Consider the following 21,184-nt stretch of genomic DNA (forward strand, 5'->3'; position numbering starts at 1 on the left):
TATAAAAGAGGAGAACAGCATGCAGAAGAAAATTAGAAACAAATTAGCTGAATTTTAACCTTTTCTTTTTATCCATATCAAACTTATTGGTTACTGCCTAGCAGGCTTTTAGATTCACTGAATGTGATCTTCTTTCTCAGCTTTACCATTTAGAAAATAAAACTGCAGTATTAAAATTAAGTATTTTTCTATAGTGTTCTTAATGTTCTTTAGTGAAGTACAGTAGCCAAAGCACCAAAAAAAAAAAAAAAAGCATAAAGAGTTATGCTGGAATGAAAGGCAATAGGAGTTTTCATTTTTTAAGTCCATACTCACAGTGATTAGCTGGATTTCACAAATGCCAAAGACAATTTTTTAACAGAAAAGATGATGTATTAACTTTTTTTTTTTTTTTTTTTTTTTTTTTTAAAGCATCCTGAGGCCTTGAGAGCTGGATTCTTGGATGCCAGCTCCAAATTTCATTGCTATAGGCTCTGGTGGTATAATGTTACCAAGCTGAGAAATAGCATTCTATTTTTAAACCAGTTCTATTGGACAACTTGTATGTTTATTAAGCAGCCTCCCTGTTCATTTACTTTTATCCTCTAAACTTCACCAGGCAAAATGCACCTCGTTTTCTCACAAGACAATGAGGTTTGTGATACAATTTACCACTAACACACCAAAGCACAACTACACTACTTTCCTATTGGTTTTATTCCCTCTTGAAGTTTGCCACTGAACTTCAGGCAYGTGCAAATTCTCAAACATTGTTTAATAACTAGCTTAGAAACCATTTTCTGACAGAAACTGTCAGAAAACTGACAGTTTCTGGAAAAAAAAATAAAATTTTCAACATTCGAACTTCATTTCTTAATCATTCACTCAAACCTCCATTGTTCTTGAGAAGCCAGAACACAGTCTTTTTCCTACTACTTTTATTAATTTTAATTGCTCTCTCATAGGAAGGAAACATCCTTGATTTGGAAGAGAAAGCCTATGAACAGGATACAGAACAATGGCACAAAATAAAAGGCCATACTCCTGTTGCCAAATAAATAATAATAAAAAATGTGAAGAAAAGAGCTTCTTCACATCCTGAAGCTGTACTACAGCAGCGTACTAAAGATTCTTTGCAGGTCATAATTCAGCATTTTGGATGGCTTTAAATCCTAGATGAATTATTAAAACATGTATATATCACTCCCATCTCCGGGCCAGCAGTGGAAATTTTCAATCTAGTTCTTAAAAACCAGTTCACATCTTAAAAAAATGTTACTTCTTTTAAAAAAGGACATTTTCTGACTCTTTAAAAATTTCCTCTCCTTCCAGCATGCTAGTCCATACAATTTGGTGCGATAGCTCCATGCTGAGGGACCATCRGAAACAGAAAAGCAGTTTACCATCTTTCGGGGACTGTGCTGCTGTGGACACCAGCCCGGTAACCGTCGTGGATGCTACTGAGGGCGCAGACTAAGTTCAAGGAAAAAAAGAAAAAACAAGATTAGTATGATTAAATTGCATCTAATACATTGCATAATACAAAAATTTTTCCTTAGGACCTAAGTAGTCACTTGTAGATCAATGTTCATTACCATTATCCTGTTTTCTATAGAACTTTTATTATAATCTTTTTGAAAGTTCAGATTTACATTTTAACATCTCTCCCAAATTAAGACCGACATACTGCTCGTTTCTTTTTCCCCCTTAGTTAGTCCCCCTTCTAGTTTGATACGGCTTCACCTGAAAAGCTGAATTAAGACTTAATACCAATATCAGTCTTGGGGAAGATAGRTCGTATTGCAACCTATGGGTTTTTCCCAGAATGGCATCACATCTGGTTGCCTCAGTCCCACAGAGCAACAGGTCACACTTCAGTCTCCATTTGCACAGTTGAGCCCAAAAGCAATATATTGAGTGTCTTTAAAGACCAGCACAGTAATATTGAAGACAGTAACCTTAGAGCACAAACTCTAGAAAACATGGCAGTTAATTCCAGACTACGAATTGCCACCCTTGCCCACTTACACAGGCAGGAGCAGATGTCACCGGGACAGTCTCCGGACTAAGGGTTCTTCTCAGCTTGGCGTCCAGATCTTCCAGTGGCTGCTGGGACTGATGAAAAAGGAGAGAGTCAACAGCTGTTCTAGCCCAAGAGAAACACACGCTGCATTTCAGAGAATTCAGCCACATTTAGCATTAAAACCTCAAGCAGCCASTACAGCTTCAATATTTTTATCGCTTTTAGTTCCTGCATGATTAGCTTAAATCAAAACAAGACTAGAAGCAATTTAAGTAACACACTTATTCAAAACAGAAGAGAAGCATTAACTGATATTTCTATTATTCCTGAAGTTAGATGTTTGCATTCCTGCTCTGGGGAACTGTGTAAACACATGACAAGTTCTACAGCTCCTGATCCATAAGGAGATGGCAGCTTATATTATGGTTTATGCAAACTCTTCAAAGAAGAAATTAAAAATAACACTAAGCAAACAAGCTCTTAGAAGTTTTCAAACACATTATTTCAAAAACCAACATGTTTAAACTGCAGCTAATGGAGGGTTTTTTCAATCTTTCTTTTTTTCTTAATTTAATGTAGAAAGCTGCTTCAGAGGCCTATCTACATGGAATGACTTTAAGAGGAAGATGGAAATAGCGGCAGAGCCTCTCTCAATTAGATTTGTTACTTAATTTTCAGCTGCTCGAGTCATTATTCAAACAAATGATGGTCTCCTAGATTATCATTCCAACTTGAGCCATCATTTAAAAAGTCTCAAGTGTGGCCAAATTGCTACGGGAGGAAGGGAAAATGGAGAATGTGGGAAGAGGGATATCTAAAATTATCTTAAATATAATAAAAGCTTGGATGCATTAAAAAAGTGAATTAGGCCCAAATTCATAATGAAAGTATGAAGGAAAACAAGCACTGGTATATGACATTAAATTCGATTTTTGATCCCATAGAGTAAATAAAATACAGACTTCTGCAGGAYTCTGCCCAGGAATCAAAATCTCTACCAGGTAAGTGGACTAAGTTAATTCATATAATGTAAAATCATACAATGTATATTAAAAAGATTTCCTTTGGAATACCGTACAAGTTTTCATCACTCATGCTCACCAAAAGAGATGTAATCCAAATAACCAAATGAAGGATCTGATATAGAATGATGTGAGTATAACATTTCTCTAATGGAATAAGGGTAGCAAAAAAGAAGCATGGAAAATAATGTAATAATCTAAATAGGCTTTAAAGACAAATTATGGAGTAGACAGAGGACAACTATTTAAGACTGAGGAACCGTGTGACGTAAACGGGTCTGAGATACTCTGCATTTTATCTGCAAATTAGGAGAAACGTTTGTAGTCATCTATGGACAGGAATAATAATGAAGACAAGCTTGTCTATTTTTAAGACAAATCAAYAATTTTCCAGACAGTATTTATGTGGTAGGGGCAAATGCTCTTAAGAGTGGATTAGATTTCATCGAGTTTATCTCTTCCTATTTTGTCTCACACTCCCAGATTACAGCCTCCCAAATTCACATGAGAGGTGAAAGCTGTTTGCAGAGGACAAGCATCTTCCCTRTGACAGATCCTTCTAGGAGGAGCTGTAATAAACAGCAAGATGCTTTCTGCAGTGGTAGTGTGCTCAAGTTWTCCATGTGGCTACAAAACCTGTGAGTTCTGGAAAAAAAAAAAAATACTAAGATACCACATTCAAAACAGTAACCAAAAAAAGTGTCATAAACTTAAGGGACTGGCTTTACCCAGTTGCTTCCAGATCTCTTTGCTATAACTGTGCGTGGTGAGAACGTAATTAAGGATAACCACTAAACTGTTTTGCCTTTAACAGAATATTGCTAGGAAAAGACCTGGCTTTTCTGCACAGTTAAGAGTCAGCAGAGACCTTCTGCACAGCTTAGAGGCAGCAGAGACCCAGTGCCCAGTTACTCGCAGAAGACTGTATGACTTATTTAAACTGCTACATGCAAYGACATACAGCTGCATTCTCCTTTCCGTGACAGTTCCAAAAGCAATACATTCACATTTGACTTCTTTCTTACATAAAAAGCATAAATCCCTGCCTTTTAGCGTTAAATAATATTTTCTGCAAGTGACAGACTGTTCCTTACTCTCCAAACATTCAAACAAGTTTCCATTAAAAGGAAGAAAAAATTGGGGAGGGGGTATAGAGGCCACCTGCAAGACCTCTGGTTCATGGTGGCCATCAGCACTGATTGCATCTGCATCCCCAGGTGAGCACCAGGAARGCGGTTCCTGGGCAGCAGGAACATGCAGGGTGAGGTCAACATGCAGCACATTATAGTTTAGGACTACTGGAGTGCTCCTCTTCTTACATCTAGGACATACTTTATGCAAATTTGTCTATTTTGTGATATTTTAGAATCTCTTTTCATGATATTTACTAGGAAAACCAGAGCAAGTGCTGCGTAAACCAGAGCTTCTATAGAGAGCTTCTGCTTACTGCAACTGAGAGAAAAAATATACTAGAAAGCTTAAAAAGTGACTGTTCTTGTCATAACCACCATGAAACCCACAAGAAAGCAGCTATCCATTGCCTGCTGCTCAGTTCTGCCTGCATCTCTGGCACCAGGGCATGCTGTTCCTCACARTTCAGAGAGAGGATGGAACTCCCATTCAGGTGGTATCTTTGGGGATTATCACCCTATTACATGCAGCTGAGTTTCTACAGTTTTAGCTGCAGCATAATGTGACCCAGGACAGCTTAAACCAAGCTGCCTCAGCAGYTGGAATTATCTACCATCTTGTAAAATTATTCCTTTGCATTACAGTCAATTTTAAAGCTTTCACATAGGAAAGTTGCCCTGTCATGTCATTGTAAATAGCAAAAAATGAAGTCTGCTAAACTTAAGWGACTTCTAAATCATCTTTTTAAATTCACTTCTATAGGTGAAACTTGAATTCAGGATCTACAGTTTAAGAGATAACTTAGTAGACCATTATTAGGATGTTAGAAAATAGAACTTTGTCAAGGTTATTAAGTGACCATTAAAATACTTGGTGATAAAGAAAAAAAAACAAATCAATCAATCAGGTCACTCTGATAATACATATGGCATACATTTTCATATTGTTGCTATTTTATTGGAATTAACTTTAAAATTATAGTTAGGACATGGTAGTAATTCCTTTCTAAGACTACTCACTGTGTCCTTAAACACAGATGGAATAGGTCAACACTTTGTAAAGTTGCATGTACACAGAAAGCACTAGATTTAAGACATTCATTTAAAATCATTCTAAGCCTTAAGCATCMATAGATATCCACTTGAAATGTAACTTCTTTACAGGTCTGAATATAAAAATTGGCATAATGTTTCTGTGTAAAACGTGCTTGACTTCATTTCTGTCAATAGCCTTCCTTCTACTTATTTGCCAAATGACTCCTTTCTTTCAGAAAGAGCAGATCCCTATCTCAGGTTCTCAGGGCTTTTGTTTGGTTATTTTTTTCAACTTTTCTTTGCATATTGAAGTATAGCATCCCCATGTTACAGTTCACTGCATAACATTTAAAAGACATAAAAATAACACAGTTCTAAATTACAGTTTTTTGTTACATTTCCCCCCCCTTTTCAATTTTCATATAAAGCACTACTAAACTATTGCATATAGGAATAGAAACTGAGCAAGTTTAAGCCACTGTTAGACTTCAACTCCTGATTTAATTTCGGATCTTCTGATCTGATCTTTGCAAAGTGCCCTGCAAAAGTACTTTAGCAAATGCGGAAAGACTGTAAAATGTGAGTCTAGTAATTGCAAAAAAAAAAAAAAAAAAAAGTTGGAATTCTCAGAGCTAGCAACCTTGTGATTTTATGAACATTTAATTGCAGGATGTAGTACTTTCCTAAGGAGCTATTATTTTGCTATTATATTTTTTAACTGCAGGAAGAAAGCAGGTCCAAGTTTTACACACACACACACACACACACACTCACCTGTGTTACCTTTTTTAAAAAAACTCTTAATTTCAAGTTAATTCAGAAAAAGGAAAAAAAAAAAAGAGGCCTGATTTATTGTTCCTGTACTTTAGGAACCAGGTACAGTGACCCAAAGGGGAAGCTACATCTCCAGTTCTGAAGTGACTTTGGTCACTGCTACAATTGCAAAAAAAAGGGGGTTATTCAGTCAAAAGAACAGAAAAACCAAAGACATTAATAACATGCAATGGAGAGTTTAATCGAAACATGCTCTTTGAAAGGAAAAGGAAGAGAAGCAGATAAGATCTGCCGAGTTGTGGAGCACCTGAGTTAGTGAAGGTCCTGGAAAAGGTGGCAGCGGCTCACTGGACGGAGTGCCAGCTGGAAGTTCAGACCCTACTGGTAGCACCTAAGGATAATGAAGAGGAAACGCGAGTCCATCAGACATGGAACAACAGGAGGATCAGATACCAAGTTACTCTAAGTCATGTCATACCAGAGAAGCCTCAGGAGATTTTCTCTTTGAAAGTTAGCATGGGCTCTTTAGGGATTTTTGTAAAGACAGTTAACTTTAAAAAAAAAAAAAAAAAAAAAAAGGGCCATAATCCTGTTCAAAGAAGCTGCTCTGTTCTGAAGCAAATCATCTCGGGCATTTCATTTCAAGACTGCAAGAAGCCCTACTACAACAATGCCTCAGAAAAGCCCTCGTACTTCCAAGACAGGTACTTGATAAAAGTACCTGCAGGAACGCAGCCCTGCTCAGCCTCCTTTTAACAGACCTACACCCACACTCGGCACGTTTCTGGCAAATTGTTCCCTGTAGTACAACTTGACAGCAGAAACCGTCATAAGGAAGTCTCCATTTGTTGACAAACTTTTTTTTACCCTTTTATATCAATCTTTGATTCATCCCCTTTTTGAACCCGGAGGGTGCTGCTGATCACCATGAAAGATGACTGTGCCATGCAACTGGATAGGGGGAGTCATCCAGGAATGTTGAAGAGGTTAGGGAGATGACTGGAAAGGTTACARTGAGGCATGGTAGCCTCACAGCAAAGTCAGAGAGCACATTCCAGTTAGTTGTTTCAATTGTTATGGAAATGGGAAGGTCTAGGAATTAAGCCCCTTACCMCTTAGCCTCTTGCACAACTTGCAATTCTTTCCTCAGGTGTAACCTAGAGGCTTGAAAAAGAATTCTACGACTTCAGGAACTGGGTGACGACTTTGTGAGCTGATGTTGGTCTAATGACTTCCCCTTTATCACAGCAAACCCTGTCAGATACTGTAACTGGCTCAGTGTCTTCTTGAGTCCTCACCAAGCAGAACCTGCTCTAGCCTGTAGCCCTGCTGTCACCACTTAATGGTTCAAAGCACAGTAATGAGTGTCCAGGGAATACCTCCTCCATGACCACCTACCCTCCCAATAACGTTTCATCAGGGACCAWGTCCAGCTGCGTCAGCTCAGCTCTGTGGTGCACCAGGAACATACATGTGAATGTTACCTGCTCTCCTGGCACACACTCACTTGATAAGCTGTGGTAAGTTCATAACATAACTTATTAATAAGAGGCAAAAGCTGCTTAAATAAATGCATAACAAGTCAAAAAACATTTACTCTCTAAGTTTACAGACTGGTCATTATAAAAAAAAATGAAAAAATCCCCTTCTCTCCCCAACAAAACCCAAGGGTTAAGCTCCTTAAAGCTGAAAAACAACCATAGAAAATGTACTTAAACTTAAGAAAAACACGCAAGAATTTCTAAGCAAAGACTTCAGAGAAAAGATAGTTTTCCCATAACATAGACCAAAGTCCCCAAATAGCAAATAAATTTAAACCCAAACATTTTTGATCATGGATTTCTAGTTAACAGGTTTCTAACAACTCCAATAGTTTCCACACCAGGACTACTTTTTACTTATTTTTAAATCTTCCCCCCCCCCCCCCAAACTTAATTTCAACATAAATTAATTCCTCCATGTCTGGGTTTTTCCCTGCATCCTTGGGATGTGTTCCCTCTCTGCTCCATGGCAGAGATTTCCCACCTGGAGCTTGAACTCAATCTAAAAGGGAAACAAATGCCACATTGGGCAACTCCATTATTTTGTTGATAGGAAAGCGGACTGCAGAGTGTCTCTCAGCAAAGCATATGTTCAACTTTCAAGAAAAGTTTTATATTTACATGATTTACTTTAGTTGCACAAAGGGAGATCATTTACAACAACTGCAGTGGAATAGAAGGAAGAAAACTGGACAAAAATATCCATACTCTCTGCTCCATCCATCCATCCACTGGTCCCTTTCACCCCTCCAGCTCTAGTTCCTACTTTTCAGCAAAGGCTGAAATCTCAGAGGTTCCTGCTATGGCAGCTGCTACTCTTCCTCATATCTTACAAATTATATGTATTGGTGTAATCACACACTATTCCAATTTGTAGCAACCTTCTCACTGCTTACGAAATTGATGAAAATATTTCTCCAATTCTTTGGTAACATCATCTCTGGAGTTGTCTCAGACAAACATATCTGTCACCACACGGGAATGGTACCTGATTGATTTCCCACCTGTAACTTCACTCTTGCAAAAAGGGTTGGGAAAGGAATCACCTGAGTCTGGTCGGCAAGGGACACAGATGAAGAGCTCTGCTTCCTAACTCAACCTTGGGACATTTCATTTATTTAAAATTAAAATTCTGGCTTATAAAGATAAAGCCAGAAACCTGAAATTTATTTTTTTGTTGCCCTGCTCTCCACATTAGAGCATACAACAACATTTCCCTATGGGAAAATGTGTTAGTGATTCTCCCTCCAGTAAAAAAAATACAGCAGCCAGGATTTTCACTCTGGGCAGGATGCCTCCAGAGACTTGGCTGGGCTTCCTAGAGGAGATCCATCAAAACAGAGAAACACAGAAAGGGAGAACAATTGTCTACAAAAATCAAAACTCAAAACATAGAGTCTGAGTAAATTCCATTCACCTCTATGTCCTAAAAGAAGTACTGGCTCAAATATAATAGGGGGAAAATCTACTAGCACTACTGCATACACAACCATGGGGGAAGTATGGGGAACCTGCATCAATAAAATGCAAGGGAATAAGACTATTCATGAATAAAGATACTAGAGCATTAATTAGAATAACTTGAAAATAGTTAACAAAAAGGTTGGCTGGAGAGACCAGCACAACACATTGGGAAAAGATACTACAAAAGTAATGGGAAGTGAGTTCTAAGGTGTTTGGTTTGCTAAGGACTTTAAAAGTCTCTTCAATTCATTTATACTTAGCACTTTCAACAGGTCAGAAGAAAATTCATATGCAGAAATGCCAGTCTCCTAAAAAAACGCTATAAGAAAAGGCTATTCTATTTTCACACCCTGACATTCCTGGATAGCAAGTTAATACCAACTTCTACAAAATGCCTCAGTTGTTGCTGCATATCACAGCTATGTGATATGCACCCTGTTATGAAAGAGCATTTGTTTGAGAGTGTGATTCAGCAAACAACAACAACAAAAACTGGGTTTAAGCTTCCGGGTATTCAGACCTCTCAAACTCATCTCAAGGAAAACAGTAACCAGGCACTGCTTGAACAGCTGAGGACTTTCAGGAAGAGTCAGACCTGCCCCTGCCTTCAAGGAACACCAGACCAATGATAAGAAGCAAAGCTAAATTGTCACACCTACTTTGGGAAACCACACACAACCACCCTTGGCTCAGCTTAGTGATCATACATATAAAGGAAAAAGCTGTTTAGAGCAAGATTTTCAAGCTTCTATTTGAAAAATAAACAAGCTTCACACCTCACAATGTAGGAGAAGAAAATACTAACATGGATGTTAGAGAGACACAATATAGAACTCAACATTTTTTTTCAATATGAACAGAATAAATTCTTCTCAAGCTAAGTCAGGCAGAGGATAAAGCTTTCATTCAAATATTGTACCAAGCAAAGCGCTCCTGCCTGAATAAATGTTTCGCTTTCAAAGGGGTTTCTGATCAACAGAGCCATTTTCCACAGTATTTAAATAGTGACACAAAAGCTTCATTCCTTACCGGTACCCTACTTAGAGGCGGCTTGGAAGGAGAGGTCCCTGGTTTCACTGCTGCCGTTGCAATGCTGCTCGGTGCTGAAATATAGCTGACCGGGGTGATCACTTGCCCAGGAGTGGCCACTGGTGTCARCACGGGCAAACCCGTGGCCCCCAGGGGCAAACTGCTCGGTGGGATACAAGTGCTAATGGATGTCAGGGGTTTGGTTGGAGCCACCACAGTGGTTGGTACGCCAGGAATGACCGTCGTTTCCATGACCAGTGATGTCTCCAGCGACACCGACGGATGTGCTGTTCCAACATTGCTGTGTTCGCTGAAGAGGGAGCGCAGCTTTTCTTCCAGGGTCTTTATATCATCAATACCGGGTGCTTTCGACTGAGCATCAGCATCAGCCTCGAGACAGTGAGTGTGAGGCTGGTTGGGTAACGGAGCGGGCTGAGGCTGACTGTGTATCAGTGTCTGCTGCACTGCAGGCAGGTTGGTAACGGGCTGTGGTAAGACACCAGGCAAGGGCACCTGGGGCAACACAGGCGTGGACATTGCACCTGGAATTGRGGGTAGGACAGGTGTTGATGTAACTGCTGATGCGATGATTAAAGGATGTATCACTGGCTGGCTGGCTGATCCACATATGCTTGTTGCTGCTGAAGATGATAAAGGTGCAGAGATTGGAAGAGACAATCCAGCCGCGCTGCCGAGCTGTGATTTATCCACAGGTTGCCCACTGTCAGAGAGGGGCTGTGGAGCACTCACAACTGTTGTTTCTGCCAGGCTGGAGACAGAGCCACTACTACTAAGTTGAGGAAGCTGCAAAGTCACATTCTGAGGCAGAGACAGGGTAACAGATGTCTGCGGCGCTGCCAAACTACTTACAAGCTGAGGAGTGGATTGAGAAGTCACAGCTGGTGCCATGACACCAGGACCAGGGACACCGGGAATCTGGGTGGATGACAGTGCCAGAGAGGCCGGCGTGCTGGTACTAGGGGCAATGTCTCCAGGCAGTGGCTGAGCAGGCTGGGATGTGGTGGGTTGGGGGAAGGAAGCAGGGGCGCTCACGCTGGAAGCCACTCCAGCAGTTGACTGCTGTCCAGATTGTGAGGCCGCAGGTGGAGAAACAGAGCTCGGGACACTTGTGCTTGGTGCAGCTCCACCAGCTGCGTTTTCTGAAGGCAAAGTAACAGACCCTGGAACAGAAACGCCTGTAGTGGAAGGAACAGATACTGAAGGAGCAGCTACGGATGCAGAGGGAGCACCACTGCCTGCCATGGTGGAAAGTGCAGGTGGGAATGGTGGGACAGCCTGATTGAACACGGGGGGAGCGGTACTAGGTCCTTCTGTCATTTGCGCGTGCCTGATCTCAGAGAAAGCCTGCTGCAAGCTCAGCGACGACGCCGAGTGGGAGAGATTCATTCCGGGACCGTGTAAGGGAGATGCAGCAACTGAAAGAACAGAAAAGTGTCAGTCCTGGGTAAATATAAACACTCCTGGGCAAGTTCATTACAGTATATTTCCTATTGCCAGATTAACACCTGTAGGAAATGACGAAAAAGTTAAAATTCGGGCACATCCTAAAAATCTAGAATTGAAGCTCAAGAGTCTTGGAGAAAGCCCAGTGACTTCTTCTTTGGAGACTTCTACATAATATCACCCAAACTATAATCACAACTTGAAAGCATAGCCAGGTCCTTACCTCCAGAGCACTTCAAGTATTCAGGAACTTGCCAATTTAGGTAATTATCATTACACTTTGGATGAGCATGGATTACTCCTCCAATTTTAAGAGCTTTAGCTCTTCAAACTTACCCACATCTGGGGTTTCTGTTCCTCCAGGAACAGCGGAGCTGAAAAAGCTCTGCTCTTTTAACCGACTCTCAGGGACAGGGCTGACAATAAACCGTCTTCCTGCAGAATGGACGACCTGGGTAAAGGAGCTGGGAGGAACTCCTAAATGGAAAGAAGGTGGATATTTCATGATACATGGTTGTAACAATATACACAATCCGCAATATGGAATGTGCACTCCAACATATAAAATAAAAACGTGGCTGCACCCATCCGCTGAGAAAAGTAACTGGTGGGGAAAAAAAAAATCACAAGAGACTTACCTGTTCTTTGTGGCATGGAAGATGTAGGATCTGGCTGTTTGAACTCTAATTTCTGTAAAGTAAGATAAAATTTAAAGTTCTATTCTGAAACACAACCCCATAAGATAGTTCCTAAAATGCTAGCCTACTGAAATGTGGGTATCTAGGGCAGGCAGTACCACAGACCCAAGTACCATTATCAAACTACTGGAGTTCTGCCCAGCTAAATGACAGGTACAGTGCTTTTATTAAGTACTGTGCTTTGGTAGCTTCTCAGTTTAGCAATCCTCAAATTGATTCAAACATCCTTTTCTAACTGGCAGTGCAACTGATCTTCTCAAATATCCAACAAACAAATTGATGTTTCAGAGTGGTTCTGAGGGGAAATAATACAGAGACTCCAGAAACGTCACCTCTCCCTACTCCCAGCAATCAAAGTCTGCATGTCCTGTTCTAGCCAACCAAACTCTTAGTAGCTTCACTGTGGAAAGGGTCTGAGCTCAGTCTCTCAGGTTTTAGTAAGCAGCACAGAGCTGGCAGTTTTTGTGTCCTGCTTCCCCCTAGAAAGCTCCAACCCAAGAAGCTCCAGCACTTCAGCTTTCAGGCTGCCTACCTAGCACACTATTAGGAGCTTCAGCAGCTTAGGAAGTGTCAGAATATGTCAAAAAGCATGGGTCTCTATTACTTAGCTTCCTAAATAAACATTAGGTTTTCATTCTGATCTGAAGCCTTCTCTGGTTGAGTGGGGTTTTTTTAATTGGGATTTTTTTTGTTTGTTTCTTTTTCCCTCCRTCTCATTCTTTATGTGAAAGAAAGCACCATCTTCTAGCTATGTCTACTCACAAAACCGTACCGCCCAAAATGGAAAATACAGATATAGCTAAAACAATCTGTTTTGAAGGGTTTTTGTTTGTTTGTTTTCCATACCTGTGACCCTGGAAAGTAGCCATCATCTTTTGTCCGCATACTCTCCAAACCCTGATCACCTTCTGGCTCCACACTTACATCCTCACTCAGCATTTCATCTGCCTTTTCAATTATCTCTCGTACCTGTTCTACAAATGAGTCTCGCTCAGTTGCTAAAATAAACTCATTCTGCACCTGTAAAAGAGAACAAAGCAGCAATGACTTTCCACAGTTTTTTTTCAATATTGAATATTAATTTAGTAATTCAGATGTTATTATTCACCTTTCCTCTACTGCTCATACACACCAAACTAAAGCTAACGACCCGCTGAAGAGGAACAATGTTTTTTAAATTATCTCCAAAACAGAAATGGCTCCCCTGGTTTCTTCTCTGCTGTGGAACAACAGTCAATCTCACTTCTTTCTTCTTTTTTTTTCCCCCCCTCCAAACTCACCTCAGAAACTTGGTCACAGTGAAATTGCAAACTAGCAACTTATTTCCCATATAGCATATTAACAGTCACGTGTATGGAAAATTATAGTTAATATAAAAATGTGGAGATTGTAAAATACAGGATGTGCCATTCTCATTCTATGCTATGTAGAACTCTTCTTCTAAGCATGTTTCACATCACTAACTCCTCAAAGTTTCAATGACATATAAACACGCAAGCATTATGTTCCATATACAAAGGCAAGAAAAGCCTATCTAGTTTCAATACTTTGTTTTGGTATATAAAGCACATAGTGCTGGCAGTGTTGGAGGAAACAAGCTTAAGGAAGTGTGCTTTCATTAGACTCTGCAATGGACAGTTCTGTACTAGTTAAAGCACTTAAAGCTAAGAGCACTAAGTCAACAGTTCAGTCACTATGTTCCCTGTGATCCATATGGGATATGGATAATGATCTTCTCTTTGAAAAGTGGGAAAAAGTCTTAGTCTACCACCAAGTCAAAACTTTATTCGATATTCAACAAGAAATCAATGAGAAGGAARCTCCAGGTTTAGTTGGTCTAAATTATATTGTAGACTTTCAACTTGGGCAACTGCAATTTGGATGCAAAGTTCACTTAATTTGTTCCTTTGTTTGTTTTAGATTCAGCAATATTTTGGTCTAAAAAGGCAAACAGCATTTGTTTAACCTGGCGCTTCCAGAAAGCTCTTTGTAGTTTTACCCAAAGTTAGACTGCAATCAAACAAAAGCAGGCTTACTTGCTAAAACTGAGGTACAGTGGTAAAACAGACACAAGTCTTCAAAGAACTGAGTATGCAATACTAGCTTTGGGACAACTAGTCTTTTTGCCCGGAACTTCTACTTCTGCTTACATGCTYACAGTAGCACATACTTACACTACTACATAATTAGTAATTACTTATATCACTAATATCACTTCTGTGACTAAGATTGGAATCAGTTCTTCAAGCCCCAAATATCTTACCATAATAGAAGCTATTTCCTCAGGGTTGTCACCATCCAAATCAAATTTGAAAGTAACCATTTTCCGATTGTGTGTCTCTAGCTGGCACTCCACTACCCGATCACCTTTATTTGAAACCTAAAGCACAGCAAAACAAACAAAAAAATTCAAATGAAAACAAAATTTGTCTTAAAGCTCACCGAGACAAATCAAAAAGGCAGCTCCAAGAACACCGTTTTCCTTTTCTGGTCTGCTATCTGGTGTAAGATACTGCAGCATCCTTTTCAGCTGGTTCCAATCACTCATGGCTTCAAGCTCACCTTGTCTACACTCTTCTCCAGAGGTTCCATTTTTCCCTCCCACTTTTTGTAGAAGCAAGATGCTAAGAAAGCTGCCCCAGTATTTCAGAAAATACACAAAAGACATTGGTGAAACTATCTGATTAAACTCTTGCCTCTGGATTTGTATGCCACTATAAATATACATCACTTTGTGAACAAGAAGGCAAATCACATGGAACTGTCTGTAAAATCACTAGCAAGCTAATTTTGCCATATAATGAATTATATTATCAATTATATGCAATTAATTAATAATTGTCTGTACTACTCTCCAAAACTCTCAATGGGTGACTTTTGCAACACCAACTCCAGAAGCAGAAGAAATAGCTCATGTGCTCACAAGAGGTGCCACACAACAGCAGCATACGAAACAAGCACACAGAAGGCACAGTTCTTCAAGAGAAATTTGCTTTTGAAGTTCAAGAAAAGCATCACCAGCACCATGCTGCCACCAGAACAAAATATACTCACATTGAGAATTCTCAGTTTGGGCCTAGCAGTCTTCTCGTGGCGAGAGCGGCTGCGGACAGACCTCCGCATGTGACGTTTGGTGGTTCTCCCTTCGTGCCTTCCACTAGAAGTTGGAACATTCTCATTGCCATCACTCAGCCCTGAAGCAACATCAGAATGTGCACTACAAAACAAGAACAGCTTTAAATTAGTACCCAATCTAGCATACCCTACTCTTTACCCTACCCTTCTCCTCTTCAGGATAGCAGTGGGTGCCTGTTAACAGCAGAGCATGAGCGAAGAATCCTTTCAACACGTAAGGTTGCTCAGATACTAACTGCAATAGCAATTATTTATCTATATCTTTTAAGATGCTAAACAGTGTATCTTCAGAACTTTTTTCTTCTGAACACGTTACTGAGGTTTTGAACTCTGTGATAGCAAAAGTATAGAGAAAAACATCCCTGGAGATCTGTGTGACATCAATACAGACGACTTTACACTACATAACTATACATGACTATTTACTTTCTCCATATGCTGCTGCAAAACAAAGCCTTCTCCAGCTCTTTAAGCTTGTTTTTCCTCTAGGAAGTTTATTTCTTCTCATTATCAAAAAACAGTGGGAAAAAAAAGGTACTGAGGGAAAAAGATCACGCAGTGAAGAGTAATTAAATATGTCAAATTGAGTTAAGTGAAATAAAACAGTGCTTACCTATCCATAGAGGAAGCCAAAGGAGTAGACTGAGCAGGCTGCGTTGATGGCAGAGACTCGGAAGCAGCAGTCTGTGAGACTCCCTGAGTACCCTGTGGTAGAAATATAYGGCAAGAACCCCCTGAAAATCCTGTTCTTTTCTGAGTCACCAGAGAGTCTTCAAGGTTTCTTCCCAAGTCAGCTGTAAGGCAACCTCTCTAGAACTTTATATAAACAACTGGAATTTAGACAGCTCAAATTTGCAAAAGACTCTAAAGCAAACTGCAGTGAAGCAAATTATTATCTTGGAGAGGGAAGGGGATGGGGGGAAGCCAGCCATTCCTATTTGCTACTTCATGTCACTACAGTTTGCCATGCAGTCAGAAATCTGCACTGTGCAAAAGGCAAGCCAATGCAGAACGGAGACTTGTTTCAAGTTTCTCCCCAGCAATAACAATGCTGCAGGGAATCAGTATAATGAGAGGCTATCAGCTGCTGTTTGTCTTTTATATAGGAAAAAAAAAAAAAGGATCTACAGTGCTAGCAAGAAGTGAAGTGTTAACAGGTTTTTGCCTGTAGAAGGCACACTCACTTCCCAACAGAACAGCCAGTGACAACAAGGTCCCCACATTTGCAAGATATTCTGCTGTAAGAAAAAGGTCGTTTGAAACATTAACATCCATCTGAAGACAAGCAGGGAAGGGGTCAGTCCCCCCCACACACATTGTTGAGCAATACAAACACCTCGAGTGTTCTGTTTCCTTATATCCAGCGTGCAGCACTTACCTCCAAAGCTACCTGCTGGGAGGAGGCAGACGAGGCCTGTTGTGCCAAACTCACTGCAGGCGGCTGGGGCGGCATCTGAGCCTGCCCTCCTAGGCCCCCCACAGGAACTAAAACGTTCTGCTCCCCGTAGGGCTGCACCACGGCAGCAAGGTAGCCTGGCTGAGCCACGGCATCTGTGGGCAGGGGAGGGGAGAGCACGGCAGAAGGCAGGCAAACAGAGGCCACAGCAGAGGAGGGTGCAACATTTGAGTCCCCTGAGTACTGTGGTGGCAGCCGAGATGGGAAGCCCTGCAAGAGAAAGGAGGTAGACAAGTTAGTGCCTGTCAGTGCAAAATAAGAAACCATAAGAAAACACAGGGGCAACAGCCCCACACAATTCCAGGGGCACTTTCCAACCGYTTCCCTCATGTACTCTTGAAGCACATCCAAAGACCCCTTTCCCAGAGCAGGCGGCTCACGCAGCAATGCTCAGCTCCTGAGCCACCATGCTTGAAGCAGCAAATTCCCACCCAGAGGTGTCAAGGCTTCAGGAAGAGAATTCCACTTCTCCCCTGTTGCCTACTTGACTTAATATGTTAAGATCTGAAATTTAAAAGACTTTGAAGAATTTAAGCTGAACAGTCACCACACGGAACAGGTTATGCAATTGCTGCTGATTCTCCAAACTAATATGAAGAATCCTCCCCTGCGGTCTTTCCGTCCTGTGACAATGAGTGCAGGAACCAAGTGACATTCCTACGCACAGCTCCTGCTCTACAGTGTTGCCTAATCCCAGCACATATATGGCTACATCTATATCATTTTCCTTCTAGAAGATCACGTGCTGAGTCACTACCTTTGCCCTGTTAAGCTCGTCATATTCAGCTATTGCAGAAGGCAGCTGAAACAGTCCCTGCCCACCACTCTAGCATTTCATGACTAGCATCAGGTACTTACTTCATGTTCAAGATCCATGCAGTCTGGCTTACTGCTACAAAATTCCCATTTCCCTCCCTCCTTCCAGACTAGGAATGAAATACTGAGGTTGCTGAATATGTTGCCACATTCTCTTTCCAAAGTATGGCCCTCATTTTTAAAATGATAATCAGAATGTTACAGCTCAGAATCATAATCAGAATGCTACGTTGACAGATGACATGGACATGTAACTTCCACACACAGTGGATGACTACAATTCTGCAGCAACATTTGCCATCTTAGATGGATTCCAATGCCAACTAAGAAAAAAAAAATCAAAATAGCAGGGAGTCCAATGACATTGTATTTTAAGGCCTTTTGCCCCGAAACAGAACACATTTCTGTGGCTCAGTGGCTCTCCTCAGAGGAGTGAGCTGGCCGGGGCACACAGGTCRGGTCTGGTACCACAGAGGAACAGTTGAAAAACGGGGAGAAGAGCTCTGCTGGCTTGCAACAATACCTGGTAAAGAGCATCTCCAGCAGGAAGTGAAGCCTCAGCAGCTTGTCCAATGCTGGCTGGCAATCCCACGGACTGGACAGCTGGCTGCAGGAGCTGCGGGAGAACCTGGCTGGGCAGCTGAGCCACAGGCTGCATGAGCGTGGGCAGCTGGCTAGGGACAACAGTCGATCCTACGGGCACAGCGGCTGCCGCAGCGGATGTCGCCAGTGTGAGCAGGGGCTGATTGATGCCAGCTGCCATGGAACTGGGCAGCGACTGGAAACCTGGCTGAGCCACTGACACGTGAGGAGCTGCTACGGGCAACTGCGAGACTGAGAACTGGGGGAGCATGGAGCTTGTCAAGGGCTGTCCCATGGGTAGAAAATGAGAGCCGACAGGGACTGGYGGGGCAACTGAAGGCTGAGGGAGAGAAGGTGCTGCAACAGGTAATTGAGGCTCGCCTTGGATGATCGACACTGGTTGGGAAACAGGAAGCTGGGGAGGTAAAGAAAATAGAGATAGATTTTTGGTTTTTAGGAAGCAGGGTTGCAGAAAGCAGAATTTTTATGCATTAGTCAAAGAAAGAATTATTCAAGCTATAGCACGCAGCTAAAGTGTGAGGGGGGAGCACAGATGGCAGAGTGGCTGGGAAGTCAGCTGGAGGTCCCAAAGGTCCTCACCTTGCACTACTTCCCTGGAAGAAGCCAGCACGCTCTTGAAACGCACCCCACGGAGGGCAAAAGAGCAGTGTCTGAATAACCCAAAGCACTGACATGCACTTACATAGAACCCAATTGCCCCACCTCTGTCCCCAGTGCCAAGCCTGCCTTCTTATGGGGAAGAAGTGCAAATYGCTCAGCAAGTCTGTCCACTTGAGGAATGGGGACTAAAGTAAGGGGGAATGAAAAGCCACTGTGCCAGCATTCAGAGAATGGCAGGGGATAGGTCAATCGAAGCCAGCAAATGAAGCAACTGGAGAGGCAGTTTAGATGTACAAGCAACAAAACAATAATTTAAAAAACACAAAATCATGGCTCACATGTTCAAGACCAATATATGAGCCAAAACAGTCAGTAACAGAAGCTTCTTGGTCAGGGAGTAAAGGAGAAGAGTTGAATGAGAGAGATGACAGAACGGAAAGGCAGTCCTTATGGCTCACTACCTCAGTGAACATGTTTCACACCCATAATGGTGCAGAAGATGTATGTTTTATGGGAAGCAGAGAAATGCCAAGTTCCTGAAAACGCATTCATAGTACTCTTCATCTATATCTCATAATATTTTGACTGTTCAAAGATTTTTGTGCACAGAAATGCAATTCCTCCCCTCCATAATAAATAATTCATGACTGCCACATGTCAACGAACTGGCTTCCAACACATATCAGTTTCCAGCAAAACTGGCAGCTGTAGTACCCTAAGAATAGCACTATCTGGATGAATGCTTTGGAATCATTAGAAAAGAAGACAAAAGTGAAAATAGCAGTATGTTGGATTTTCCAGCTGTTAAGAGAACACAAAAATATTTTGCTAGAAAGAAGAACATTGTTTACCTGTGTCCCAGCTGGTGCCTGAGGCATTGGCATAACCTGTGAAGTCTGTGTTTGAGAGACCGTTTGTGTGGGAGCGGCGCCAGCAGAAACCGATGGCTGCTGCAGCTGGTACTGGCCAGGCTGCTGGGAAGGGGCCGGCGGCTGCACATTCTGGAGCAGGGAAAAGAGACACAAGTTTTTTTCCTCCTCTCAGTGGGAAGTTTTTAAGGCCAATGCAACTTTACTACCAGCACCAAATCTTGCTTTCACAACTGAAATAAGGGCCCTGCTTCTGCAGGGTTATTCTGCCCTGATTCTGCAAAGGCAGGATGTTGAAGAACAAAGTATTTCGAGTCAGGAGAAATTATGCGAAGTCTGCCTGTCTAGACAGTAATTTGCAAATTCTTATGTGCCTTTCCTTCAACGGGACCTCTGCTGCAAATTCACATGGGAAAAGGATATATGAGAACTAATATTTAATATGATTGTAATAAATGTCAAAAATTCAGTGCAGTTAGTCTCATAACTTTCCTTTTAAATTCCTCAGAGGATTCCTCTTCTGATACCCAAAACTTTTTGGGCTGATGATGAGGGGGCTGGGGAAGAGGATGGTTCTTGAAAAGTCATCAGAACTCTATACAGAAAGTATTTTAGCCCCGGTTTAAGACTTCAGTCTTACCTGCTGAGTGTGTTGGGTAGACTGGGATGGCACCGATGCACTGCTTGAGGCTGACTGGCCTTGCACTTGTGTCTAGAGGAAGACAGAGAAGAAAAAGAATGAGCTTAAATGCATCTATAGTTACCACAGAGGACAGTTTAAACCGCTCCTAGCTGGAACAATTTGGCTGAAGAAAGTTCCTAGCTGTCCTTCTGGACAAGCAGTCATTTAGGCCAAATTCCACTACAAAATCCAGAGCAAAGCAGAGCAATCTGGAAAAGCATCAAACTCAATTTAAACCTTTCAAAACAACCAGTTCTTTGTAACCCAAATGCCCCTCAACATTAGACAGATCAGCCTACCAGCTGCTTCTTCCAGTGATGATGCTTTAAGCTTGAGATGCCTTGGTATGATAACTGGAAATAGAGGCATTAGATTTTACATCTGTTCTGAATACATCTAGGTGGGGGGATAGAAGGAGGCTACGAAGGAAATAAAACTCTATCTGCAAAGAATCAAAGAGCTACAGAGTTTTAGACCAGTAACAAAATACTCAGGGCTCCTTTACAGGGGCATGTCAAAATCCACGCTAAAAAAAAAAAAGGTATTTTCAGACTCATTACCATTGGAAGGCCAATAAAAATCAGGTACTGAAGAGGCTGGGTTCTGAGTCCAAGCTAAAACAGAATTTTGAATAAGTAATAAAAAATAAAAAATAATTAAAAAAAAGAGTGAATGGCATTACAAATGAATGTGGAAGATGCAGAGAAAATGGAATGGAGATCAGACCTCTGGAGTTTCATTATTATTTTTGCAAGTATTACATTTTTTCAGTAAGATCCTGGGACACAACTAGGCAACAGAGAGAAACACCTACAGGCAAAGTCCCTGAGCCTGCTTTAGTAACTGCCTTTGTAAGAAACTTAT

The 21,184-nt window shown here is 41.4% G+C and overlaps 1 protein-coding gene across 1 annotated transcript in view; it reads right to left on the minus strand.

Annotated features, from left to right (window-relative positions):
- The window catches only part of WNK1 (WNK lysine deficient protein kinase 1), a 110,173-nt gene that overhangs the window by 11,845 nt on the left and 77,144 nt on the right, over positions 1-21,184 (minus strand). The window contains exons 12-25 of the mRNA XM_026052151.1: positions 20,279-20,350; positions 19,621-19,770; positions 18,090-18,563; positions 16,673-16,960; positions 15,908-15,999; positions 15,214-15,376; positions 14,423-14,539; positions 13,006-13,179; positions 12,100-12,151; positions 11,798-11,938; positions 9,998-11,433; positions 6,271-6,354; positions 2,008-2,094; positions 1,383-1,452 (exon numbers count right to left, since the gene is read on the minus strand). Coding sequence (XP_025907936.1) covers positions 1,383-1,452; positions 2,008-2,094; positions 6,271-6,354; positions 9,998-11,433; positions 11,798-11,938; positions 12,100-12,151; positions 13,006-13,179; positions 14,423-14,539; positions 15,214-15,376; positions 15,908-15,999; positions 16,673-16,960; positions 18,090-18,563; positions 19,621-19,770; positions 20,279-20,350 — 3,400 coding nt within the window. The remainder of the gene's footprint in view (positions 1-1,382; positions 1,453-2,007; positions 2,095-6,270; positions 6,355-9,997; positions 11,434-11,797; positions 11,939-12,099; positions 12,152-13,005; positions 13,180-14,422; positions 14,540-15,213; positions 15,377-15,907; positions 16,000-16,672; positions 16,961-18,089; positions 18,564-19,620; positions 19,771-20,278; positions 20,351-21,184) is intronic.

Source organism: Nothoprocta perdicaria, unplaced genomic scaffold (genome assembly GCF_003342845.1).
Source record: "Nothoprocta perdicaria isolate Ctin4 unplaced genomic scaffold, notPer1 scaffold_84, whole genome shotgun sequence".
NCBI classification, from domain to species: Eukaryota; Metazoa; Chordata; class Aves; order Tinamiformes; family Tinamidae; genus Nothoprocta; species Nothoprocta perdicaria.